The sequence below is a fragment of the Grammomys surdaster genome, unplaced genomic scaffold (assembly GCF_004785775.1).
Source record: "Grammomys surdaster isolate TR1022 unplaced genomic scaffold, NIH_TR_1.0 125940, whole genome shotgun sequence".
In the NCBI taxonomy this organism is placed as follows: domain Eukaryota; kingdom Metazoa; phylum Chordata; class Mammalia; order Rodentia; family Muridae; genus Grammomys; species Grammomys surdaster.
This window is the reverse complement of record NW_021620762.1, coordinates 1,528,792-1,555,621: the sequence shown is the minus strand read 5'-3', so window position 1 is coordinate 1,555,621 and position 26,830 is coordinate 1,528,792. Positions and strand designations below refer to the sequence as shown.

Sequence of the window (26,830 nt, the reverse complement as noted above, 5' to 3'; positions counted from 1 at the left end):
GCTATATAGTGAGATCCTCCACATCTCTAAAAACAAAAAACCAAAAACAGGAATCTTAAAAAATAAGGAGCTGGGCGGTGGCGGCACACGCCTTTAATCCCAGCATTCTGAGGCAGAGACAGGCAGATCTCTGAGTTCCAGGACAGCCTGGTCTACAGAGTGAGTTCCAGGATAGCCAGGACTACACCAAGAAACCATGTCTTGAAAACCCAAAATATAAATAAATAAATAAATAAATAAATAGGTGGAGTGTGACTGAGGACGACACTTGGTGTCTATCTCTGGCTTCCACATTTATGCACACATGCCCAGGGGGACACACCTGGACAATTACATACATAAGCACAGAAGAGACAAAGTAATGTTTCTTGGGTGACTTTCACAGGTTCTTTCCGAGGGCAGAGGACTATGTTAAGGAGGCCCTGAGGACCCCGTCTCTGTACCAATACCATGCAGTTCATATCACTATTGCTCTGTAGTACAGCTTTAGGTCAGGGACGGTGATTCCCCCAGAAGTTCTTTTGTTGCTGAGAATAGTTTCGCTATCCTGAATTATTTGTGGAGAGAATCTCTTATAAGCATCACCTGTCAATAAAAACGTTTTGAGCTGAAGGTTTGGGGGACAGGAACTCCTTTGCAGCGCTGAGCTGGAGAGTTGCCTCCTACTGCGCCAGTGGGTGGTGTGCTCCTCGTGGGCTCTGAGACACTGAGTATAGCAGCCCGCTGACTGGGAGCGAGCATCGTTTCTGGCAGCTGGTGGAGGAGGAAGGGCACGGCCCTGACATGGAGTGTCGGAGAAGGATGCTGGTAGCCACTGGGGACAGAGGACTTTGCATCCTGGCTCACCTGCAGCTGGCCTGGTGGCACAGGGTGCAGGGCTGATGATCTCTGTGCCCAGTTTATACCCACTGGCTCTGCATAAGTGTTTGCTCTTGCATTCATTGCTGCTGGGTGGAGTGGAGCCACCACAGGCTCACCTGGTAACTAGGGACTGTAAGCTTGGTGGTTGATGACTGAGGTCTCTGTAGGGGTGCCTGAGCCTTTTCTGTGTGCATGTGTGTACGTACGTACGTACGTGTGTGTGTGTGTGTGTGTGTGTGTGTGTGAGAGAGAGAGAGAGAGAGAGAGAGAGAGAGAGAGAGAGTGTGCGCGTCTACATGCATGCAGAGCAAAAGTCCTCAGCAACCAGAGGGCCTGATTCTGTGTCTCCACCACCATGTGGGAAGGTTGGCTGGGCTCCCTGGGGCCCAGTGAACTTCTATGGCATGTATCTAGGAGAGTGTTACTTCCTCTGCTGGTTACTTCCGGAGCATGGCCAGTCCAGAACTGGACCCTTGGCTGTCAGTTCAGCTACTCGTGTGCCAAGTCCCCTCAGACAATGGAAGACCTTCTCCACTGTATATTCTCCATCCAGGTTTAACGGGTGCCCACCCTGACTCTTATACTTTAGCACCCCAAAGATGCTGACAACTCCTGAGGGCAGACAATAGAGTGGCTCAGCTCCCAGAGAGTAGAGCATCCTGTGTAAAACCTTTGTAAAAGTAGGGTTAGCTTATGATGGAAGGCCTGAAGACAAGAAGTGGGTGCCCAGTTTGCCTCTGACAAAATTCTGTTTAGAAGATAAGGAGAGACAGCAAAGAAAGGGCAGATGCTTCAGACATACTGCAGGGCAGTTGGGAGACCCACTGTGCTCAGAATAGGAGACCACTGTGCTCAGGATGGGAGACCCACTGTGCTCAGGATGGAAGACCCACTGTGCTCAGAATAGGAGACCACTGTGCTCAGGATGGGAGACCCACTGTGCTCAGAATAGGAGACCACTGTGCTCAGGATGGGAGACCCACTGTGCTCAGAATAGGAGACCACCGTGTTCAGGATGGGAGACCCACTGTGCTCAGGATGGGAGACCCACTGTGCTCAGGATGGGAGACCCACTGTGAGTCAGGATGGGAGACCCACTGTGGGTCAGGATGAGAGACCCACTGTGCTCAGGATAGGAGACCCATTGTGGTTGGTCATGATCGGAGACCCACTGTGGGTCAAGAGACCAGGGTCAAGGTTCTGGGCTGTCCCTGCTGTTGGAAATGCAGCTGGTCCCTGAAGGACCCAGCTGCCGTATCGTGAGCTTCTGACATCTTGCTGGCTTTGAGACTAACCACTAGCTTTAACACTGAAGCAGTTCATGCCTGTAACCCTAGCACTCGGGAGGAAGAGGCAGGAAGGACGTGAGTTTGAGGCTGGCCTGGGCTGCATGGTTAGATCTAGTCCCAACGCTCTCTCCCAAGGACATAGATGATGTCAGAACATAGACGTTTAGGGAAGTGGACCTCCAGGTTCTGTTCCTCTTGCTAACCTTGGGCTCCAGCTCTGTGAGGTTTTCCCGGGGCGAGTGAAGATTGTCTAGCCCATCTGCACAGAGCTTGGAGAGTACAGGTCTAAGTGTCCTGAGCTGCAGCTGCTGATGAGAGGCGAGCATTGAAGATAGGTCTTCCAGAAGTTTCTGATCTTGGGTAATATATCCCAGAGCTTGAAGTGGAGGTGATGCCTGGGGCCCTAAGATTTCAACAGTACTGGTGCCAAGGTAGCTCGGGTTTGAGGCAAGAGGGGCTATTCAGGATTTAACAGTGTGGGCGTGTTCAGGGAACAGAGGAGAACTTAGGGAGTGTGGGTCCCTGGATCGTTATAAGTAAGGATAGGTCAGGGTTGTCCCCCACACCCAGCAGCTACTTTGAAAGCTGCTATCCCATGTGTCACCCCCACGCTACCCTCCTTCAGACATTGCCTGCTTCCTGCTTGTCTGGGAACAGTCAGGCTGTTCCCAGGCTAGCTCAGCTGTTCTTTTCCAGCCCGCCAGGTGTCATGGCCACGTCCTCCATGGTTAACTGTGGACTGGGCCCCCTTGTGCACCTCCTATAGAGTCCTGAGGCTGCCCTGGGGGCCACAGCCACCTCCTCCTTCCAGTGACCCACAGATGCACTACACAGTGCTGTGAAGCATCTATCCAAACATAGGACATGCCGTAGTGACCCAGTCTTGGTCTGGGAGGACTTTGCAGCCCCCAGCCAGGACCACTGTCAGATTCAAAAGGAGGGGCAGAGATGACCTCACTGTGTGGGCTCAGCATCTCCATCTGGCTAAGTCATCGGAGACCTCTCTACTCCTAGTTCATGGGAGTTGGGGGAGCTGATCCTGAGAGGTCTGGAGGTTTGGGGGGAGGTAGGAAGTTATAGAAGCCCCCACCGTGTCAGCTCCTTTGTCTATCCAGAGGTCTTCCTCCCTTTGGGGTTTGTGGCCCTAACAAGTGGACTTACCCCACTCCTGTGTGAAAGAGGTGGTGTCTTTCTGGGAACATTCAGCACTCGGGTTTGAGGGTCCAGCAACCCCGGCTTTTGGATCAATCAGAACTGGATACAGTTGGCTGCAGGACCTGGGCCCTTGAGTCTTTGAAACAAGAATGAGAGGCAGATTTCCCTCATGTCACTCCTTCCCAGAGACCTTGGCAGATGCAGTTAACCCTTTCCTGATTGTGTCTGGTTGTTTCTATAGCTGCCTTCCTTGATTTTATTGCTTTCTGCTTCTTTTATTTTGAAAGCGTCTTTTTGTGACTTGACCGATTCCAGCTCCTGGCTCACAGAGGCTCTTTAAAACCCACAGGTGACCTTGATGGGCATCTTTATGACTGTGTCATGTCCACGAGAAACAGGACCATGCAAAGAAAAGCAGCTCTTGGTTTCTCTGTATGGTCCTGGCTGTCCTGGAACTCACTCTGGAGAACAGGCTGACCTCAAACTCACAGAGATCTGCCTGCCTCTGCCTCCCCGGTGCTGGGATTAAAGATGTTTGCCACCAATGCCTGGCTCCAAGCTCTACTCTGATGGACTGAAAGACACATAAGAGAGTCTTGTCCTGATGGAACAAGAAGAGGTTGTTCCCTAGGAGCTACATAGCTTAATTCACGAGCCTGGGCTGGGGCTGTAGACTGAGTTTGGTCAGCTATGGGTGAGGTGGGTGCTGCCCACTTCTGTGTTGGGGAATGTGCTCGCCCTATCAGGTCACTGTTCTGTTGAGTTTGTTTTTTTGTTTTGTTTTTGAGACAGGGTTTCATGTAGCCCAGTTACCTCAAACTCACTACATAGCTGAGGATAGCTCACTGTGTAGCTAAGGATGACCTTGAACATCTGATTCTTATGCATAAGGTCGTCTAGTTGGGGTACTCTACCCTGTACTCATCAGAATTGTCCAGTGGAAGGAGTGTTCCCGGCCCCCATCCACTGGGTTCCTGAAACCCCCATAGAGCCAAACTATGTGTATGCCTGAGTTTCCCTCTCCCCCTCCTTACCCCCCCCCCACCGTGCATATGTAGCTCTTTTCACGGAGGAGGGATGCTCCATTGCAGGGTGGGACCACATTTTGTGTCAGCACTCATCAGATGAGGGCCATTAGGACAGCTTCCACTCTGGGGCACTGTGGACACAGTCTCCACATGGTCCTATTTTCATTTGTCAGGGGAAATCGCTGGGTCACATGGACACTTAGGCCAGTGGTTTCAAAGGCAGGTACCTGAGGATGGTCCCAGGTCTGGTGAGGTTCACCATCTCTCTCCCCAGCTCTCCAGGGGTCACCCTCAGGATACCCTAAGCCTCTCTGTATCCTCTAGAGGCAGAAGCTGACATACAGCAAAGAGGACTCTACATATGAGCTCTGAGGGGCACAGGAGGGAGATGGCAGGCACTGGCTCTGCACCCAGGTCCTGGTCTCTGGCTTTGGGGATTCCTTTGCCAGTCCAGCCCTGGGAAGGCACCAGAAAGGGGAATGGGGGGGCGCTTTGTTGTCATAGGTGGGCCTGAGGGACTACTGTGAATTGGATTCCTGATATGGTCGGGAGAGGAGCCACAGGCTCACAGTGGAGTCGTTTTTGCCTTTTAATTCTTTAGCAAGCAGAGACAACTAACCTGATCGAGCAGCCTAGATGAGATGATGTGAGGTGGGCATGGACTTTCCTGAGTATGAACCCCCTCCCCAAACCGCCAATCCTACAGGCCTCAGCCCCAGGGAGACAAGCTTCTGAGGGGAGGTGGGTTGTACACAGGGGAGCATGGTGCGTGCGGGGGCCACAGTCTATGGGGAGCACTTCTGGAGTGTTCTGCTACCCCACCACCACCACCACACAAATTAAACCAAAAAAAATAAATGTTAGCCACCAATGCTCTAAGCAACTGCAGGTAATGGGGAGTCTTCTCCCCTGCACCGCCCTCATCCCTCTGTGACCCTACCCTACCACTGTGTCTACTCTTTAGGGACAGCCAGCCAGCCAACTTGGAAGGCCCACTGGGCACAGCTTCCAGCCAGTTACCAGTGCCCCTCCTTCCTTGTCTCCTTGTCCTTGGGAGAAATTACCATATAAATGTCATTCCTTCCCAGTGCCTGGGTTGGAGAGGCCCTGGGAGAAGACAGGCTCCCAGGCTGTAGGTTCCGGTGTTGGCTGAGGACCATTCAAGGCAAGCCAGTTTTCCTGGAGATCGTTTGTTTGTATCCCATAATAGGTCTAGCTCAGTTCTGGTTTTGAGAAGAGGTGGAAGAAGAGGCTGAAGGTGTAGGATCCAGGCCACTTGGAGACCCGTGTACCTCCCCAACCTGTTACTGATGTGTCTGAGAAACATGCTATTCCCGGGCCTTCTTGTGATGTTGCTAATTACGGAGGAATCCAGCCGGGGAGGGAGGGTATGAGGCAGTGCAGTTACAGTGAATGGCTTGTGGACTGTAGAGAGTCGTGCACAAGCCTGGCCCCTCGGTGTGCAAGCCGCTCTGATGGTCTGGCTTGAGTTAGGCCTCAGGTTGGGAGTTTCCATTGAGTTCCTGGTTATGTCTCAACTGCTAGGTTCTCTTCAACCTGCGTGAGTCACACTGATGTTTGGGCTGCCAGAACATGCCGTCTTGTAGTTTTCCTGCTCTGGCTACGAAATATCCAAAGTGGCCAGTGTCTCAGGAGATGCCACCTGGCAGTGACATTTCTTCTAGACAGTGCTTAGAGATGGTGGTGAGACCCAGCTCTCAACACAGAGCATGATAGGCAAGGCTTCATGATCTGAATGGAACAGAAGCGATGTGGGCAGTGGAGGCCCAGGTGAGGGCCCTGTCCTCAGTATCTATATCTGGTGCTTGCTTTGCTTTAAGTGTTTGCTCAGTCTGAGCCTGGTATTAGGACAGGATGGAAAGGAGACAGGACTGACGCCCAGGCAAGGCCAGCCTGGCCCCTAGTCTCATCTGCCGCCTGGCCTGTCAGTACTTCTGAGCAGTTTTCCTCAGTGGACCCTGATCTGGGTATACTGGGAAAGCTCTTCCATACGTTCCCTTCTTCGGTTCTACATGGCTTCCACAGGTGACAGCATCCAAAAATTGTTAATGTCACATTTGGGTGCCAAGACAGAGATTCATTCATGTCCACACAGGCCCTGTGAGCACTTCATTCAGAAGGGGGGATGGTGAGTGGCTGACTAGGGAATGGAGAAACAGAAGGGCTCCAGGCCCCCATTGAGTTATCCAGCTAGACATTCACCGTGACCTCAGATGTTAGAGACTATGCTCTCATGAACAGTCATGGTGTGTGCTTACTATAGACTGTGCAACTCGCAAAAAAGGAAGCCCACCAGCATAGATTAGCTGTCCTGGGAAGACAGAGGAGTGGGCAGTGTGCAGCAACAGCAGCAGGAAAAGAATGTTCTAGACAGACCTGACTCTTAAGAGCCTTTTCTGAAGAGCTGACAGGAGTCTGGAAGGCGTTTGTATGACAGAAAGTAAAGGGGGTGGCGCGTGCATTTGGCTAACAGCAGCTGCATGAACCACGTCCTGTGGCTGTCACCCAACACCTTCATAATGGTCTTAGGGGACAAAGATAACCTCAATTTACACATGCATGCACAATGGCGTATAGCTCAAATATTTGCTCAATCCCACTGTTCTTCGGTACGCGTCAGAGGTGGGGACACCAGCTATGATTTGAAGCAAAGACAGGGTTGGATTAGGATATGTGTCAAAACTGTCCTTCCGGGGCTGGGGAGATGGCTCTGAGTAAAACACAACCTAAGTTTGGTTTTCTGGAACCTATGTAAAATCCAGGTGCAGGCATGCAGGTACCTGTGGTCTTAGTGCACCCCCAATGGGAGCTAGAGGGACAGCTAACAACACACTCAGCCTTGAACAAGATACTCTGACTGTATTTGTAGTAATCAAACAGAAGGGGGGTCCGTGATGCAATGGCTGGAGACGGTATTCCCAATAGAGGGGGCGGGGTCATGTACACCTTCAGACAGTTCTTGCACAGATAGACTTGGTCAGGACAGTAGCTTTAGATACCAAATACTTGGTGCAGGTCCTGGCATATAGAGCCATATACATGCCTGCTGAACTGTGATAAGCATTTATCTGTCTACCTCTCTGTCCGTCCATCCATCCGTCCACCCATCCACTCATCCATCTGTCTATCCATTCTTCTGCCCATCTGTCCATCTGTCCGTCCATCCATCCACCTATCCGTCCATTCACCCACTCACCTGTCCATCCACCCATCCATCTGTTCATCCATCCATCCACCCACCCATCTGTTTGTCCACCCACCCATCCTTACTCTCAGTTCAGACAGCATGTGACACTACTGGGTCATCCATTTGAACACTGTACCATAGGCTGCCATGATGCATTTGCTCTATTCAGTTGATTGCCTTAGAGATCAGGGTCACGGTGTGAGGATCTCTTCAGTATACAGGATCCAAAAGTCCTTTCCGAGGTGGCACAGTTGAGGCTGGCCACCTTCTGAGCTAATGCTGAAAGATTCATGTTCCCAGGCGGATGGCTGGAATTCTTGGGTTTCAGGGTCTCCCCAAGACAGGGATCTGGAGCTGCATGAGTGAATGGCTCATCTCGTTCTTCTGCCTCACCTTCTTGGTCTCCATAACACAATCAGAGGTTCCTTCTTCCTCACTCACTTGCACCAGCCAGGACCAGCTAGCTTCTCTCTCTCTGACCCTTAAGACCCTGCCTTCAGTCCTGTCCTGTCCCATGTCATGCCCCGCCCCTGTCCCCATCTCCCCCACCACACCAAAGTGAGTGGGACACCAGGAAGCCTTTGGCAGTGTCAGCTGACCCACGCAGAAAGGACCTGTATCTCTGGGGTCAGGCCTTGTCCACAGGATTTCTGGCAGGGGTGGGAGGGTTTTGCCTACTTTTTGTTATTTCAAATGATTTCATAAGTTGGGGGAACCTTTGACCATGTTTCACCACCACCACCCCAAGCTCTGGTGTATGTCAGCAGCTGACAGCAGCTGATAGGACAGGGGTCAAGGGATTGGGAGGCAGCTCTGTCGCCTTCCCCCTTAGGGGACATCCCTGATAAGAGGAAATTCTTGTAATAAATGGCCAGTGTCCACAATGGGGGTGATGGAGTGGCCTCTCTCTCACCCCCTTCTTTCTCCATAGACATTTGCCAAGAGCAAAGGGAATCTGTGGCCCGGCAGCCAGGAGGACATGTCAGTGATGTCCTGGGTAGGGCTGGATCTTTGGGTGCAGCTGTTGCTGTTGGAGATTCCTGGGGGTGGGCAGAGTCAGGCCTGCCTTCCCCGAGGCTGCTACACAATAGATGACTCCAGGGATGGGCCCAAGCAGGGTGATCAGTGCACCCCAGAACTGTATTTAAATCCCTGACCCAGAAATTTGGAGGGCTCTGCAAGGGCCTTGGTGTGCTGTTGGAAATCTGCTGTGGCTTTTGAGGAAATGAATGAGAAGGGTTTGCAGGTTGGAGCCTGCCCTGAGCAGAGATTGATGTCTCAATAGGACCAGCCTAGTGAGAAACTGCTAGCTGTAAATGAAGAACAGAAGGGGCCTCCTCGGAGGGGTGGGGGGCAGGGCGCCCCTGGACTTGGTCCAAGTTTGCCTTTGTGGATTGGGGCCAATTGAAACCACGTTGGCAGAAGTACAGGGCTTCTTGAGAGTCCTCCCCACAATAGAGGGGGGGTCGGGTGAGGGGAACTTGGCAAGCAGCCAAAGCAGGGACCCTACTCCCATCTTTGGGATGCCTAGGGCCCCTGCCTCTCCACACCTCCCCACCCTGCCCTTGTCGAAGGAAGGAAGAGAGGATGGGACAGTGTCTCAAGCTTCTCTGTCCCTCCCAGGCCCTTACTGGACACAAGGTCACAGGCATCTCCCAGCAGAGAACAGCTTGCGGAAACCACATCAGGGCAGTGTTAAGTCCCCTCTTGGAACTTGGACTGGGGAAGGCACTCCAGCTGGGAGAGGTGGGAAGCTCTCCCTCTGCAAATCCCTCTCTGCTGAGGCCAAAGCCAAGGCCAAGCCTTTGTGTTGGGTTTCCAAGTGGGGGTCGGGGGGTGAGTGGTGCAGGAGGAGTCTCAGATTTCTGGCATCCATGCTTTTAACCAGACTCCAAGGAGACACTTCCTGCCTCAAACAAAGTGTGAAGTGTAATTCGATTTGACTTACTTATCAAATTAGATGAGCCATGTGCACTTTTTAAAAGTTCGGCTTTTGAGACTGGGCACACGGATTTGCAAAATTCGATCATTTATATGCAGTTTCCATCCTTGGAACAGGACAGGAAGCCTCTTGTGACATTTACGAGGAGAACAGGGTTCTTCAGTGAGTCACCAGGGACAGGGCACTGTGAAGGCAGTGCCAAGAAGATGGGGAAGGCCCCGGCTCTCCAGAAAACAGCCTTCCTCATCTTTGCCCACCCGTGTGCTGACAACCTGGGTCGAGCTGCCCCTCGCTAGGTGGTGGTCAGCTGCTGGAGCCTTAATCCCTCAGACTTATTTCCCATGATCCTTAGCTCTTTATTCCTCCTGCGTTTGCGTATCCTCTCCAGCCACGGGACCCGTTAACCTAGATCGTGTGTGTGTGTGTGTGTGTGTGTGTGTGTGTGTGTGTGTGTGTGTAACTCACAGGGGACTGGGGGTAACTCAAGCCGTTAACCCTAGAGTTACTAAGTCAAGTCAATCCCACCCCCAGGCCCTGGGCGTGCAAAGCTAGTGCTATGCTAACCCTAAGTTTTCTTAAGACACTGCCTTATTATGTAACTCAGGCTGGCTTTGAACTCACTATATAGCCAAAGCTAGCCTTGAACTCTCAATTCTCCTGTCTCAGCATCTGGTTTTACAGATATGCACCATTACATGAAGCTTCCAAGTTTTTTCTTTAGTTGGGTTTATGAACCTAAGTAAGTATTTTTGGGTACCCTAAAATGTGTCTGTGTATGTGCGTGTGTATGTGTGCACACGTGCAGATGTGCAAGCCTGTGGAAAGCAGAGGAAAATGCTGACCTTCCTCAATCACCATTATTTTGTGACAGGGTCTCTCACTGAAAGTTTGTCAGTTCAGCTTCTGGAATATCTCTGTTTCTGCGGCCTCCAGCTCTGGCACATAGAGTCATGATTGGCTTTTACATGAGTACTGGAGATTTGAACTCAGATCCTCAACAATTCCATAACAAGTGTTTTTATCCACTGAGCCATCCCCCAGCCTCAAGTCCTCACTTTCTGTGGCATGACATTCCTATATCGGGGAGTTAGATGGAGCTACTTCCCTGTGGGGATTTGTTGTGGCTCCATTTAAAGTCTTTCCTGTCAAGCTTCCTCTGTCCACCCGCCTAAGCCTGCCCTTTCACCTTCTGGTCGGTTTCTTAGCACAGCGTTCTTGATCTGTATCTGTTGAGTGACCCCTGTTGTGGTTCCGATCTCTGAGGACGTAGGAATCTGCCTGCCGATACTGTAGCTCTCTTTAGGGTGATCCCTGCTCCTTGGGCCCCCAGCTCTGCACGGGCCAGCTTCCCACCGTGTGGCTGTTTTATTTTACATTTTATTTTTCTTCATTTTTATTTTCAGAGTTGGCTCATTACACTCCTCTCTGCCCACTACTGCATACCTAGTGAGGGAATCACCTCTGAGCCTTTGTGAGTCCCCCTGTCTCCGCTCATGGCCTCCTGGAGGGGAGTTTTCATACTAAGTGGACACTTTGATGTCCATTGTAGGTGTGCCTCCCATGGAGAGTTCTGGTCTGGCCTCCTTGTTCTAACGTGTGGCCTCTCATGTGCCACGTGCGCCCTGGCGTCAGAGCCCTACTTGAGGCCCAGTAGCTGGTGTTGAAGAACACATCTATCCCTTTGCCCTTGGGGTGTTTTGTTTTTCCCAGACTTTACTGAATTAAGTGATACTACCCCAAGAGACCTGGGAAGGGCCAATAGCCTGTCCAGCCAGCTGGGTCGGAGATCCTGGGAACCCTGGGCTCTGCCTTCAGCCCAATATGGGGCCCCTTGCCCTGTAGGCAGCGCCTTCCATAAGATGAGGGTGTGGTGCATTTTGGGGTGCTCATAAACCACAAATCCAGGACTGATCTTGACACTCTGGCTGTAACCTGGGAGGCCAGCAGATAGACCAAGGATTGGTGTCTTGAGACACCCCCCACCCCGGACCACCCTGCTGTCCAGAGACAGTTTGGCTCTGCTTTCTGCTGGGCCACCATGGTGAGGCTCCATCCAAGTGTGTGGGGACAGCATTGTTAAAGGTATTGTCTTTTAAGAGCTTGGCTTGTGCTGGAGCAAGATAAGAAAAAGGCAATGGCTTCCCCCCTTCCCCCAGAGCTTCATCCTGTGGGTGAGAGTATGGCTGCCCTACAGTGTCACATCAATGCTCCCCGCCCAGCAGAGTTGTCCCTGCATTTGGCCAGGGAGGCAAGGTTCAGTTAGGAAGGGTTGGATAGAGTTCTGGAGTACTGACTGGCAAGGCCAGCAGAGAAAGGTGAAGCCAGATGGACGGTTCCTGGGTGCCGGTTCCCCGTCTGTCCTTGGCAAGCCTGTTGGCCTGAGCCTTCTTTCTCATGGCCAGTCAGATCAAGGTCAGCGTTGGTCCTATCCTCTCTGGGAGCTTCTCCCAAAATGTGGCCCACAGCCCTGTCCCAATAAATGTGAAGGGTGACATGATCCTGTCATCTTTGGCAGGCCCTGGGGTGGGGGAAGAATATGTTACCCAGTGGGTAAGTCTGCAGATGGACCCACCATCCACTGGAGAAAAGGTAGGGCTCACAGCAGGTGTCTGGGGCAGGAAGTGGAGGTGGATGGGCCTGCGTGCACAGTAGGACCCATGATCCTACTTGCCGCCCCTCAGAAACACCCTTGGCTGGGAGATGACTGGCTTCTTGCTCAGAGCGTTGCAAGCCCTGTTAGCATCTGCAGAACCTCAGCTTGAGTGTCAGCATGTGGGGCTCAGGTATCCTGAGGTGGCCTGGCCGGACTCTGTCCAACTATGCTATAAGCAACTGCCCAGTGGGCTCCCCGCCCCCTTCTCCCATCAGCCGTGAAGAGCGCACTTCCACTTGTCTATTCATGATGTCATGTAACCGTTGCACCTGTCTAAGTCAGTGCAATTTTATCACCCTGGAGGGAAACGCCATGCTGGATAAAGAGTTTCTTCTCCTCCTACCGCCTCTGTGGATCTGCACCTTCCGAGTGTTACATAGTGTCAATCACACTCTAGAGTTCCCTAGCTCACTGTGGTGTTTCAAGGTTCATTGGTAATCTGTCATGTCCATAATGCCTTTACGCCTTTCCTTCTTGGGAGAGCTAGGTTCCCACAGATTCACTTGCTACACCGTTGTTTGTTAATGCAGCAGTGAACATCTTAGCGCTCTCTCTCTCTCTCTCTCTCTCTCTCTCTCTCTCTCTCTCTCTCTCTCTCTCTGTATGTGGCTGTATGTGCAACAGCACTCATGTGGAGATCACAGGATGGCTCGGGAAGAGTCAGTTCTCTCATTACTGGCAGGTGTTTCCACTCTTGCTGGTGGTTAGCTTTCCTGAGTAGCTCATTTCTGCTTCTTGCTGGGCTAGGGGTCAAGGATGCCCCTGAGCAGGCTGCAGCCTTAGCTGACTGAGGAGGGAAGGTGTCAGAGAACACGCTCCTGGTCCATAGGCAGGTGTCAGAGCACAGAAATCATGTCCTTGACCTAGTGTCCCAGGAGTCCAGGGGAGGTTCCAGGAGTGAGAAGTCCAGTCAAGGTCTTGTCTCTGTTCATCTGACCATCCAGTGATATTTCAGGAAAGGGTCAGCGTGTAGACCTCATGTCCCCTTGGTAAAGTGGGAGTGTCAGGCTGCCTGGTCCACTTGTCAGGCTCACATAGGTCTTTAAAACTGAGATGAGCTAAAATGGATTCTTACCACTCATCTTTCCTGAACTAGTTCAGTTTCCAGTTCTTGGAAGTCACATGTGGATGCATTTCGCTGGTTCCTCAAAAATAAAAATAGAACAGCTCACATCTGGATGTGTGTCCCAAACCATTGAAGACACGCTCTTTCTGGGCATGATGATGTGTGTATGCCTGTAATCCCAGTACTCAGAGGGCTGAGGCAGGGGGATCATTGAATTTGAAGCCAGACTGTATATAAGAGAGGGACAGAGGGAAGAAGGAAGAGAAGGCGAGCTAGCCCAAGCTCTTGAGTGCCTGCATACCCATGTTCACACTGTAGCATTTATACCAGCCAGTCAGAAGCAAGCATTCAAATGCCTGTGGACAGATAAATGGAGGAAAGACTCACTGTGTCAGGGCTGGAGAGGTGGCTCAGGAGTTAAGAGCATATGCTATTCTTCTAAGAGGACTGAGTTCAACATCCACATCTGGCATCTCACAGCTGCCTGTGACTCCAGCTCCAGAGGGGCTCTGACGCCCTCTTCTGGCCTCTCTGGGCGCCTCTACTCAGGCACACAATACTCATACACAGACACACATGCATACATATAATTAAAACAGTTTTTAAAAATCGTTAAAAAATAAAATCATCAGCCAGGACTACACAGAGAAACCCTGTCTCGAAAAACCAAAAAATAAAATAAAATCATGTAAGTTGAGCCTTTTCTTTTCAAGACTAAATATGTTCACTAAAGGAATATCATCAAGCCTTCAGAAGGCACATGCTACAGCACGGGTGAGCTTTAAGGATGTTACTTAATCTGTATGAAATAAGCCAAAAGTCAGAGATCATTTAACCCCCACTTACTCAAGGATCTTAGACAGAGTGAGGATTGCCAGGGGGTGGTGGGAGGCTGGTCAGGACAGTGGGGAGTACCTCAGACATCTCTAAGAAGGTAAAATTTACCACACACTTTAAAAAATTATTTATCTTATGTATGAGTACACTCACTGTAGCTGTCTTCAGACACACCAGAAGAGGGCATCAGATTCCATTACAGATGGTTGTGAGCCACCATGTGGTTGCTGGGATTTGAACTCAGGACCTCTGGAAGAGCAGTCGGTGCCCTTAATCGCTGAGCCATCTCTCTAGCCCTTACCACACATTTTAAAGGTGGAAGTGACTTGGAGATATTGCCTTGGGCTGTGCAGACCCAAGATGCATCTGTTGGCACAGGTGATGACATGGTAGATTCTGGGAAAGCCTCTGGTCACTCCTGGAGCTCCAGGTTTGGGATCTCAGGCAACTCTGGGTAGAGAGTCTACCTCCCAACCAGATAGGCAGGTGGATAGGGAGGCTCTCCCAGGAGGAAGGGTCACAAGGATGTGCCAGAAATGTCCAGAGGCCCTGGAAAGCATGAGGCTCTACTGTGTTCTTATTATTTCTCAAGCAGGGCCTCTGGCAGGCTGGATGTTTAGTTTGGTTTGGGTTTCTGCTGTGAACCTTAATACATGTAGAAGGGCCACCTGGGGCCAAGGCACGCCTTCCTTGAATGGGGGTGATTAGGAGGACGGCCCCACCTCCTTTCACTGTTGAGCAGAGAGGTGGGGGTAGGGCAAAGTGGGTCTCATACTCATAAACAGATGGAAACAATTTTCAGTCATGTGAGCAAGGTCTGAACCACTGCACGGCAAGGCAGGGCCCCTTGTCATTCTCCAGGAAGCGGGCCCCAAAGCCACAGGTTCTAGGGCCAGATGTTACAAGGTCTTTGTTTATTTAAAGATGCTAGAAACCCAGGACAGTATTTCTGAGTGGAGAGCTGACAAGACACTTCTTGTTGAGAGGACTGACCTGGGCTGACGGTGCTCCTGATGCAAGGCACTGGCCCTTATGACCTGTCTGTGTCGTTGTTTGGGGGTGTTTGGACCCCGTGGCAGCTCCTGGTGTGTTTACAAGCATTCTCTTGTTTAATTGCTCCCCCTGTGCCAGACCAGAGGTAGAGGTGCCTGCACCCTGTGGAGGAAGAGAAACAGGAAGTGACTGACCAGTAAACCTGTGGGGGTGATCCACACATCTCCTTCCTGAAGCTAGCTTTGCAAGCCATTTCTCCCGTCCATCCTGCCTCTCCAGCCTGGAGAAGATGCTGAGAGGAAGTTCAGTGTCCGGCTTTGCTCCTACTGGACGTGCCAATAAAACGGAGAGAAAAGCCGTAAGGGTAGAAACAGTCAGAGTCAAGCGAGCTGAGGATGTCGGGACGAGTCAACTTGAGTTCAGTGTTTTCCCCGGAAGTGGAGAGACAGTTTAACCAAAGCCTGCAAAAGTCCCTGTGGTACAGACCCATCTTTTTTGCTGCTTCCTGGCCCTTGCTGACTTGGGATGGTCCCAACACCTTTGGTTGGTTCCCTTGTTCTCTGAGGGAAAAGCCACAAGTATACCTTGAGCCTCCTTTGAGGTTAGTGCGTGGGGACAGAGCTGGGGAGCCCTTCCCTGGAGGTAGAACAGACAGAGAAGGAGCAGCTGGTCCTGGTGACCCCTCTGTATTGGCCGTGTTTGGGGGGTCTGGGCCATGGGGTCATAAGTTGAGACTGCTGGCATTTTCCATAGCGGTTGAAAGAGATGTCTTTGAGCCTTTTCAACAATGTATCATCTCTGCAGCCGCCTTAGCGGCCTGGGTTTCCGAGCTGCACTGACGGGCTGTCTCAGCATAGCAATTAGGTATACTGTAGTTCAACCAGGCCGGGTGGAACCAGCCTTGCACACCCCTGCAGGGTGTGAGCACCTAGGGTCTCCATCTGGCCGGAAGAGGCTCTAATGCTGACCTATTAAAGGAAGCTGAAGTTTTCAAGTTTAACCCCTAGCCTGTCCACAGACCTACAAACTTTGGCCTTGCCTGAGGGTGAGGGGCATGCTGTCTGCCATAGCCTGTTTCTTGCCTATCCTGCCTCGAGACTATATGGGTGGGGCACCTGGAAGTACAGACGCTCCCAGTGAGGATGGGTCAGGTCTGGAAGAGGTAGATAGAAATCAGATCGCCCCTCCCCTGGGATCTGCTTGTGGTCACCTGTTGGACCGTGAAGGGCCCTGATGCTACAGTTCCTGTAAGCTCTGAGCAGAGGTGAGGGGCGCGGCTTCAGCTCTCAGGACATGGGGCTAAGAGAATATGGAACAGAGTCCTTGCTGCCTACCTGGAACCAGGAGAGCCCTGGGTGGCAGAGCTGGCAGAGATGGCCCTTAGAGGCAGGTGGCTGAGTGATGTGGACCAGATGAATGCTACCGTACAGGAGATTTCAGTTCTGAGATGCTCTGCAGGGGTTTTATGGGCAAGTCGCTGACCTGCAGCCTTGGTTTCCTGTCTGATATGCTGCTGGCTGCAGGTTCCATTCTCACACCTGTTTCTCCCTCCCCAGACTCCGAGGTGACTCCCAGCTGTGTTGGCGACATGGCTGACAACTCCAGAGATGCCATGCTCAAGCAGACGCCTGCATCTCGGAACGAGAAGGCCCCCATGGAGTTTGGCTATGTGGGGATCGACTCCATCCTGGAGCAGATGCGAAGGAAGGCTATGAAACAGGGCTTTGAGTTCAACATCATGGTGGTTGGTGAGTGTTACAGGCCCTCCAGGCCATTCGGGGGCAGGGGAGGGGGGGCTAGCCTCAGCCCCAGCACCCAAGCAACTCTCAGACTGTCTTCCCCACTGTGAAGTAGGGGGTCAGCTCTCACCTGAGGGTCAACCAGTGATACATGCCAGATACGGTACATGTGCTGAGAGGAGGGACTACACCCACCAGCGACTCCACAGAGAGGTTGCTCCCTTCGTGAGAAAACGCTGAGCAGGTGTAAGCCTTCTGTGACCAATGATACCGGCCTCCAAGCCTAAGTAGAGCTCAGCCCTCATACCAGAGGCCTGGCTGGAGGCTTCCTGGAGCCTCAGCTATGCTGTTCACCCAGGAAGTGGGTGTAGTAGTCACCTTCCTCCTGTGGCCTAGCACAGCTAGATGTTACGAATGGTAGGTGGCTAATCAGCGTGACCTAAACAGGTTGTGTACAGCGGGCTTGGGCGTCACACGTGTGATCATCTCGGTAACCCTGAGAAGGAGGTCTTCTTGGCTGGAAGGAACAAGTCAGTTCATTCATTCATTCATTCATTCATTCATTCATTTGGAGATAGAGTTTCACTGTGTGACGAGGCTGGAACCTGCTTATGTAAACCAAGCTGGCCTTGAACTCACAGAGATCTTGCCTGCCTTTGTCTCCCCAGTGCTGGGATTAAGAGTGCCACCATATCTGGCCTATCAGGCAATTTTTTCCTCTCTGAGTATGGTGTTATCTGGGCAAATGCCTCTCATAGGCTGATGTCCTAAACTAACAGAGTCACATAGGCTTCTGACTGCAGGGCTCTGTCTGAGGAACTGTCTGTATGTCTGTTCTGCCCAGATCTTCAGACAGCCTACACATCTCTTTGGGGCTGTCATGCCTCCTCTGCAGCTACCTAGGTCCATACCTCTGGAGCCTTGGTGTCTCTTCCTGCTTTGGGTAGCCTTCCTAGGACCAGGAAGGAGCTCTGCCGAGTTAAACCAGGCCCCAGAGTCCCACGTTGGGGTTTAAAGTCAACCCTGGACTTCCACTGAGGAGGTGAAGCCCTAGGCAGGGCCATCCAAGGATGTCCTGGTCATAGTGTGATGTAGCCGTGAGCTGTGTTCTTGGAGAGCCTTCCAACCGGCCTCCCCTTCTCTCTCCAGGGCAGAGTGGCCTCGGGAAGTCTACCTTAATCAACACCCTCTTCAAGTCCAAAATCAGCCGGAAGTCGGTGCAGCCCACCTCAGAGGAACGCATCCCCAAGACGATTGAAATCAAGTCGATCACCCATGGTCAGCACCACGGAGGCTGGGTGTAGGGACTGCCTCTTCCCAGAGTGTGGGGTCAAAGGCATAGCTCTGGAGAGGTCACCATGACCCCGTGGGTACACTGAGCCTGAGTAAGAGTAGTCTGGATTCCCATGGACCCCGAGACTGAGCTCCCACAAACAACTGAGCTTTGTACTAAGAGTAATGGCTGGCACAACCCAGAAGAGGTCACTTGCCCCTTGGCATGACCTCAACCGTTATTACAGCCCATTCTGGGACACTCCAGGCTAGCCAGGCAACCTGAGGGCTTGGAGTGACCCCTCTGACTTGGGGTGTTATGATTTGTGCAGATATTGAAGAGAAGGGGGTCCGAATGAAGCTGACAGTGATTGACACTCCAGGCTTTGGGGACCACATCAACAATGAGAACTGGTATGTGACCTCGGAGAACCTTCCTTCATGGGGGAAAAGGGCGGCTGGTCTTGGGGCTCTGTGATACCACTGGAGGCCAGACCCCCAGATAAGATCATTTCAAACCCTAAACCTATACATTTGGGGTTTACATTCTAGATCAAAATGGCATCACCTGGGACCCATCTGGGGTGGGTTTCCCACTCGAGGGAAAAGATCAGCATGGGGAATGTGGCAGAAAAATCTGAAATAAGGCTGGTTTGTCTTTGCAACAGACAGCCATTCCTGTATGAAATCAGAGGCTGGGTGTCAAGCCAGTTCTGGGAATTAGCCTGTCGTGGGGGCTTGGGAGGGAGGGCTTAGAGAGGGCATGGCGGGAGGGGTTCCATTCAGGGTGCAGGCTAACCCGCATCTCCGTGCAGCTGGCAACCCATTATGAAGTTTATCAATGATCAGTACGAGAAGTACCTTCAGGAGGAGGTCAACATCAACCGCAAGAAACGCATTCCTGACACCCGTGTCCACTGCTGCCTCTACTTCATCCCAGCCACCGGCCACTCGTATGTCCCATGCCGGGCCCTTTGTCTTGATGGTGGGACTCCCCAGTTCCCATGCATGCAGGATTCCATCTGCCCAGACACTGGGCATGGAGATAGGGGGTACTGAGTCAGAGCTGTGTCAGCACTGTTATAGGGCTGTCTGTGCCCTTAGAAGTTCTCGGTGACCTCTGGCCTGGGTGGCTCCGTGGGTGCCTTCTTCCCTTTGTCCATAGAACTGAGGCCAGGGCAGGCCCTGGGGTGTTCTAGAATCTGGTAGGCAGTCTCTGCAGATGGAATGAGACTGTCAGGCTCTGTGTGTGTGTGTGTGTGTGTGTGTGTGTGTGTGTGTGTGTGTGTGTTTGTTTCAGAATCTTCAGAATCTCTCTCCCCCAGGCCAGGCAGACTGTTGATGGTCAAGAACTAGAGTTCTTGGCTCTCTGTAAGTCTGATCTGTTCCCAGTACGTAAGTGTTGTTCCTCTGCTTGCTGGATATCCTGGTCGCTTGTCCTCACTCCGTGTAGGGTGCATATCTAGTCCTGGGCTCAGAAGGCAGCAGGAGATGGAGGTGGCTTGTTTAGAAGAGTTGAGGACTCACAGAGTTGGTGCCTCCTGGACACAGCTGCTGGAGTCTGTATGCTCCAGGCTGTGCCCAGCTCCTCCCTGGGTATAAGAGCCTGGGCTTTGAAGGGACTTTGCATCTTGTACTCTGTCTGGAGGGCGTAAGACTCACTGGGGTCTGATTAGAAAAATCCCAAATATAGGTGTCTGGGCTTGCCATAGTGACCATCTCCAGCGGGGCCCACAGGAGCCCGTTCATGGTAGGGTGTGCCATAAGGCCTCACTTGGGCTGGCTCGTTTGGGGTTCTGCAGCTGCTCCAAGGCTAAGGCTGAGGCTGACAGCAGGAGACGGACTGACATGGCTTTAGTGGGGAGAGCCAGAGACGCTTCCCCAGTGGGGACCCTCTGGACTAGGGCCCTAGCTGGGCACCTCGCCTGGTTTCTTCCTCCAGCCACTCAGTCCCAGGGGACAGTAGTGGCTTCTGGCCATCTTTGCTCAATTTCTGGCTGTAGCTTCACTTCCTGCAGGCTGTCTGGGCCAGACAATACTGCTATGGAGAAGATGCCATTCCAATGAGAAAGTAATGCTCAGGCTCAGAGGTTCTGCCAGCCTCTGCCGACTCCCTGTATGAGACCCTGGGTCTCCGGAGCCAGGCTGATATGGGAACAGCCAGCCTGTCCCAGGAGCCTGGAGCTTCTGGACACCATCTCCTACTTCTCCTTTTCCCTGACATTGAAAGTCCCAAGACATGACAGTGATGTGAACCAAGTTATCATTTGAGTGGGCAGTGTCCAGGAGCGGTTGGGCTCTGACGATCTCGTGGATGAAAGAGCTTAGAGGCAGCTTTACTCTGGTTCCCTGCTCTCAGCTCCATAGGGGGAGTGTGCTCGCCCTGAACCCTTCTAAGGCCCAACCTTACCCCTCTACCGACATGGCCCCCACTGAGATGCCTGAGATAGGGGATCCCTAAGCTGAGTCTTTTGCACTGTTCCATTTCAGGCTCAGGCCCCTGGACATTGAATTCATGAAGCGCCTAAGCAAGGTGGTCAACATTGTCCCCGTCATTGCCAAGGCTGACACGCTGACCCTGGAGGAGAGAGTCTACTTCAAACAACGGGTAGGACTCATGGCCTCTACCCAGCCCCTCCCCCAAGGTCTGCCTAGACGAGTTATAGGCTTGACAGGGGCCTGTCCAGTTCTGGGGATATATGATAGGAGAGGTACCTTTCAGCCCTTCACAGCATGTGTCCAGCCTTGGGGGAGCCCCCTGGCCTTTGTAGCTGCAGGGGTTCCTCATATCCAGCAGTCTCAGTGGGGTTCAGAAGGGAATAGACCAAGCAGAAGCAAACATCTCAGGGCGTTCAGACCCAGCCTGACAGCCTATCTCAGTGGCTTCTTCCTTTCTGCCATGGTTGGAGCTGCAGCTGTCTGGGTGACAGGGCTATTCCTTCAGGCGTCTGCAGTAGGATAAGTCCTGGTCCTCATCTGTGCAAGGCTACTTCAGAGCCTCCTGGGAGCTCCAGCCTGGGGTTCTAAGACAGGCCCGAAATCCAATTCCAGAGGCTGCCAGGGCTTCCTTCCCAGGGTGTGTATTGGGGATTTTCCCAGCATGCATAGGGCAGGGTAGTCAGGGGCACATCTGTTGGAAAAGAGACCAGGAGGCTCCCCAGTGTGTAAGAGCCTGGATCTGCTTGAACAGATAAGACAGATAGCTGTCCTCTGGGCTGTCCTCTATCGACAGCCACCTGGGCTGTCATTAAGTCATCAAACTGAGGAGTTTCAACAGACAGGTACACCCTGGGCCACCACGCTGAGAGTGTTTTAGGAAAAGGGCTCTGCAAGCCTGAGGTGTTTTCTTGGGGTAAGGGGGTGGGTAGCGATGAGCTGCACAGAAAACAGAGAGACTTAGGACAGTGGCCACAGGGTCCCTCGGGCCAGGGGACTGCTTCATAGTGTCTAAGAGGCTTCAGAGCTGGAGATCCTGGGCAGGATGGAACTCGGGGTAGAGTGCTCTCCTACCATAGAGAAGGCTCAGGGTTGATTCTCAGCAGCACACGGAGCTGGGCATGATACTTGCAGCACCAGCATTAGGAGGTAGAGGCAGGAGGATCAAGAGTTTAAGGTTATTCTTGTTTATGGAGCCAGTTTGGGGCTAGCCTGAGCTATAGACTTTGTTTCCAAAAAAGGGTAGGAATGGGGCTGGAGAGATAGCTCAGGGGTTAAGAGCACTTGCTCTTACAGAGCACTCAGGGTCAATTCCTAGCACCCATGTGGCAGCTCACAGCCAGTTCCACAGGAATTCAGTATGCCTTCTTCTGGCCTCTGTGGGCACTTGGCATGTATATAGTACATGTGCATACATGCAGGCAAAACACTTGTATACATAAAATAAAGTAAAATGGATCTTTAAATAAATTAGATATTCTCAGGGTGGGGCCACTCAGAGCCTGCCTTTGTAGAGAGATTCATAGCTCAGGCACCTGATTGGCTGATAGCCTGTTTCACCCCACACCTCCCAGATCACTGCAGACCTGCTGTCCAATGGCATTGACGTGTACCCCCAGAAGGAGTTTGATGAGGATGCAGAGGACCGGCTGGTGAACGAGAAGTTCCGGGTCAGTAGGTCAATCTACTGCTGGGAGGTCAGGGGCGGTGGGCGGATAGACAGATCGACGGGAGCCTGTATATCCGCTCTAGGTCCTCTGAAGGCAAGGCCTGCAGTTTTCCAGGCCCAAGGTATGGGCTGTTCTAGGGTAGCACTGGCCCTGCTGATCGCATGGGACTAACTCTTCCATCCCTCCTCCAGGAGATGATCCCATTTGCTGTGGTGGGCAGCGACCATGAGTATCAAGTCAATGGCAAGAGGATTCTGGGAAGGAAGACCAAATGGGGCACCATTGAAGGTATGTCTGCTGTGCCAGCACAGAGTGTTGAAGGTGTAGTTGGGCCTAGGCCGTCACCCATTGCACTGTGGGTCCCTGTTTCTTGTAAGGACACTGACTGTGGGGCACACCTCAAGTGCACCAGGGTCCCTGGACTTAATGACTTTGACAGACTTTGTTACTTTGTCCCATGCACTGAGGGCTGGGCTCTGGGCTTTCCTGGGGTCCAGCGCCCCAGGTGGGATGCTTTCAGGGCTTTTCTTTGCTCTTCTCTCTGCTCTTCCACCCTTTTTAGAATGGAGGATGGGAGAGGGCGGAACTGCCTGGAAGATGAAAACCCACTTTGATCCTTGTGACCAGTGTGGTCGAATGGCCTCACAGAGGAGCAGAAAGTTGAGGCTTTGACTTGGGGGGGAATCCCCAATTCTCTAGGGCCCCAGTCTATACCCTTCATAGGTGCAGGCTAGACCTTCGTCCTAAGGTCTAGGCAGAACAGGATGTAGCCAGGATTCTGCTGGAACACCAGGCCTGCTGGAACTCTCTGAGGGGCAGTTACTCTGAGAATCTGGTCTTGATGGTGCTTCCTGGCTCTGAGCATAGAGGCCTCCAGCCAGGCCCCCCTCCGACCTCCATAGTGGATTATCATTTAACCCTTTCAGCTCCCCAGATCCCCTTGCTCATCCTTGCAGACAGGAATTAGCCCAGTGCAAACTCAACTTTCCTAATGTTGCAACCCTTTAATACAGTTCCTCGTGCTGTGGTGACCCCAACCATAAAATCATCCCCAACCATAAAATCATTTCCGTTGCTACTTCTTAACTGTAGTTTTCAGCTGTAATGAATTGTAAACGTCTGATATGCAGGATATCTGATATGACCCCTGTGAAGGGATCACGACCCACTGGTCCAGAACTGCTGAGTTACTGGGCTAGGTCCCATTGGTCAGGTGCTTGCCTCGAATTAACCGAGTTCCACACTCTGCACCATGTAAACCAGGTTTGCTGTTTCTGTGCTATTTCTGCAGGATCTGTGATCTTAGTCTTTCAGAGGTGGAGCCAGGAGGTCAGGGACTCAATTCACCCACCCTACAGTGAGCTTGGGGCTAGCCTGGACTTCCTGAGACACTGTCTAAGAAGAAAGAGCAAGGGAGGGAAAGTGGGGTATGAAAATGGAATAAAGGGTTCCTCTCAGTCTGTTCCTTCGGTCTTTGATGTCTTCCTCATCCTCTGTGTCCTCTCCACAAATATGCAAGGCAGGGTTTGGAGCAGCAAAGTTTGGGGTAAAAGTCCTGGGACTCTAGGAGTGGCATAGGATACTGACATGTCTCTTCTGGCCCCTGATGGCCAATTTGGGTATTGCATGCACTCAAGGAAAACACTGTTCCCAGCTGAGGATCCAGGCAGCCTCTGGGAGCTCCCCCTGGTGGTTGTTCCCACATCCAGCATCTTTCTTGTGAGGACCCTGGGAACTTATCAGAACATGGTGGAAGTTCCTATCAGGGACCCGGTGAGTTCATAACTGACCAAATCCCATCCAGCTGTGCCTACGCCTAATCCTTGGTACGCACCATCCAAAGTGTCTGTTCCATCCTTGGAAGGTGTCTAGAGTACTACTACCTGGAGGATGGAAAGCAACTACTTTCCTCGAAAGCCTCACAAAGTCAGATTACATCGTTGGCTCATTTGGTCTTTTGTGGACTTGAGGTCTGAGCCATGATCTCCTGTTTAAATTTCTCTTTACATTTATTTATTAACTTATTTATTTTACTGGGGGAAGAGGGCACATATTTACCGAAACACGCATGTGGTAGTAAGATGACAGCTTGCAAGAGTCGCCTCTCTCCTACTTTGTGGTTCTGGGAATCAAACTGCCGTCATTGGGTTGGGCGGCAAATGCCCCTCGCCTACTGAGCCATTTGCCCATTTTATTGAGAAACTGAGTCAGAGAAGCCAACAGAATTCATCCCGGCCCAGAACACAAGGAATGAGGGGTTTGTTTAGGCTCACAGTTCCGGGGTGCTGTCCATCGTGCTGGGGAGTCATGGCGGCGCAACAAGAGGCTGTTGATCACCGTGTATCCACAGTCAGGAAGCAGATAAAAAAAAATGCTGGGGCTTTCTTTTTTATTCAGCTGGGGAAACTCAGCCCACAGAATGCTGCTGCCCGCATTCCTGGTGGGTCTTCCCTCAGCCGAACCTCTCAGGATGCACCCTCATAGACACACTAGAGGTGTCTCCCTGTTAACTCCGGAACCAGTCGAGTAGCTGTCAATCATCCTGCCCAGTGGGCGGGGCTTTCTGGAAGCGTTGGCTTTACTGGGTGGAAGAAGAAGGGCTTCCTCCCCTCAGAACACTGAGCATCTCTCCTTCTCTTTCCTTAGTTGAGAATACCACTCACTGTGAATTTGCCTACCTGCGGGATCTCCTTATCAGGTGAGTCAGCCATCAGTTCTGCAGGTCCCTTGGGAGGACCAGCTCTGTGGCTTGGTGGCGTTAGATGGACGGGCAGAGGCCCTACCCCAGCTGCCTGTTGTCAGCCCTGTCCTCGGGAACAAAGCTGAAACAAGCTAACAAAAACCTGGGCATGGATGAAGAAATGAGGATTCTTTCTAACCTTATGAGGTCACCAGGCTGAGAGGGGCTCAGTTCCGGTCCCCTGTGGGCTAAACCTGCTGGATCAGCTACGGCTACTGCCCACTCAGTACAGTCTAAACTGTATGTCTCAGACAAAACGAACAAACAGAAAGAAAAAAATCCGTAATGAAACTTATTACTTTGTGTGATGAATATATATTAGTAGAAAAAGATATGCCGGGCAGGACTATCTGAGGGCCTGGGTGGGGTTTCTGAGAATAAAGCTCGCCTTCAGGGCACCTCGCCTTTCCCACTCCCCTTTCCAAAGTAAAGAGGGGAGAGCTGCACTGAGGGCCAGTCTGTAATGTAGAGCTTGCCTGGCATGCTGAAGGCCCTGGCTCTTACATGCAAAAAGAAACTGTTTTAAAGAAAGTCAGTTTCCGGATGTCAGGTGGACAGCGCTGGGGACTGTGGTCACCTGCTGCCTCCTGCTGGCCATAGCCTGAATTTCTGTCTTGGAGCACGAATACCCAAGTCCTGCCGGCTGGTGGGGGCCTTGAGACCTTCCACAACTTTGTGTTTTTAGTGCCCAGTCCCCTATCCTTCTGCAGGCCCCTGACTAGAAAAGGGGATACGGGTTAGAATGTGAAGCCACAGAGGGCCTGCTGTCACCGGAGAGCGGGTGAACTCTGCCCGATTCTGCTGGCTGTGCACAAAGAGCCTGCAGGCTGGCTCTAAGGCCCGGGAGGGGCAGGTGGTTGTCATTTCAAGCAGGCTAAGTGGTCACCCCCATGCCGGCCGTGTCCCCTGCAGGACGCACATGCAGAATATCAAAGACATCACCAGCAACATTCACTTCGAAGCCTACCGTGTGAAACGCCTCAACGAGGGCAACAGCTCCATGGCCAACGGGATAGAGAAGGAGCCGGAAGCCCAGGAGATGTAGATGCGTCCCGCCCTAGGACCCCATCCCCAGATCTTTTCATCATCCCTGGCCCACCCACCTCCCCTGTCTTATTTTATATAATTATCTCCATTTGTCTCATGCCTCCATCCATCTCTTTCCACACTTTGCTAGGTAAGGAATTACCTCCTAAGTGTGCTCTTAATTGGCTGTAGCAGCAAGGTGGGCGGGGCTACAGCCTGGGCTCGCCTCTGTGTTATACTTCCGCCTCAAGTTGTGAAGGCTAGACTGGGCGGGGTCAGCCCCTAAGGGATTTGAAGATCTATGTGTCCTTGCCTGCTCTGAGTACTTAGCTGAAGCCGGTGGGGGCAGTTCCTAGGGGGGTGCAGAGGAGCCCCTTAAGCCACAAGACCCCATGGCCACAGCCTCAAGCAGGTTAGAGGCTGCACCAGAGGAGGATGGAGCTGGCCAGGTATTCCTGGAGCCCCACCTGCCCCTCCAGGAGGCATTGCTCACAGCACCCTCAGCTGCCTGCCCCTCAAGGGAACTAGAGACGTCACAGCCAAAGTTGCCAATCACTTAGACAAAGTGACAACCGTGCCCCTCAAGCTTGTCCCAGAGCAGAAAGTGCCTTGATCACAAGAGCCAGTCACCTCTTCCCTAGATGTCCCTTTGGATGAAAAGCAGGGACGTGCTGGAGAGGGGAGGTGTCTTTTCTCCCTCGCCCTTCAGTTCTCTCTCCCCTGTGCTGTAGATATCGCTACTACACTGGGCTTTAATTATGAAAGACAGAGCATGAAAGATGCTCCCCGGCCCCACCCCCAATTGTAGAAAGGTCAAAGCAAGAAAATGCGTTGAAGCCATGAGGGAGGAAGCCTCCTGAGGGAGGGAGCCATGGAAGGAAGGAAGGCATGAGAATGTATGGGATGTATCCTGCC

The 26,830-nt window shown here is 52.1% G+C and overlaps 1 protein-coding gene across 7 annotated transcripts in view; it reads left to right on the top strand.

The window, feature by feature from the left end:
- Septin9 (septin 9) overlaps positions 1-26,030 on the top strand; it is a 163,213-nt gene extending 137,183 nt beyond the window's left edge. For all 7 annotated transcript variants that reach the window (XM_028752750.1, XM_028752753.1, XM_028752751.1 and 4 more), the window contains 9 exons: positions 16,589-16,780; positions 17,921-18,049; positions 18,376-18,457; positions 18,859-18,996; positions 20,534-20,651; positions 22,054-22,149; positions 22,341-22,437; positions 24,796-24,847; positions 25,802-26,030. In XM_028752750.1, coding sequence (XP_028608583.1) covers positions 16,589-16,780; positions 17,921-18,049; positions 18,376-18,457; positions 18,859-18,996; positions 20,534-20,651; positions 22,054-22,149; positions 22,341-22,437; positions 24,796-24,847; positions 25,802-25,934 — 1,037 coding nt within the window. In that variant the 3' untranslated portion in view covers positions 25,935-26,030. The remainder of the gene's footprint in view (positions 1-16,588; positions 16,781-17,920; positions 18,050-18,375; positions 18,458-18,858; positions 18,997-20,533; positions 20,652-22,053; positions 22,150-22,340; positions 22,438-24,795; positions 24,848-25,801) is intronic.
- The last annotated feature ends 800 nt before the right edge of the window (positions 26,031-26,830 follow it).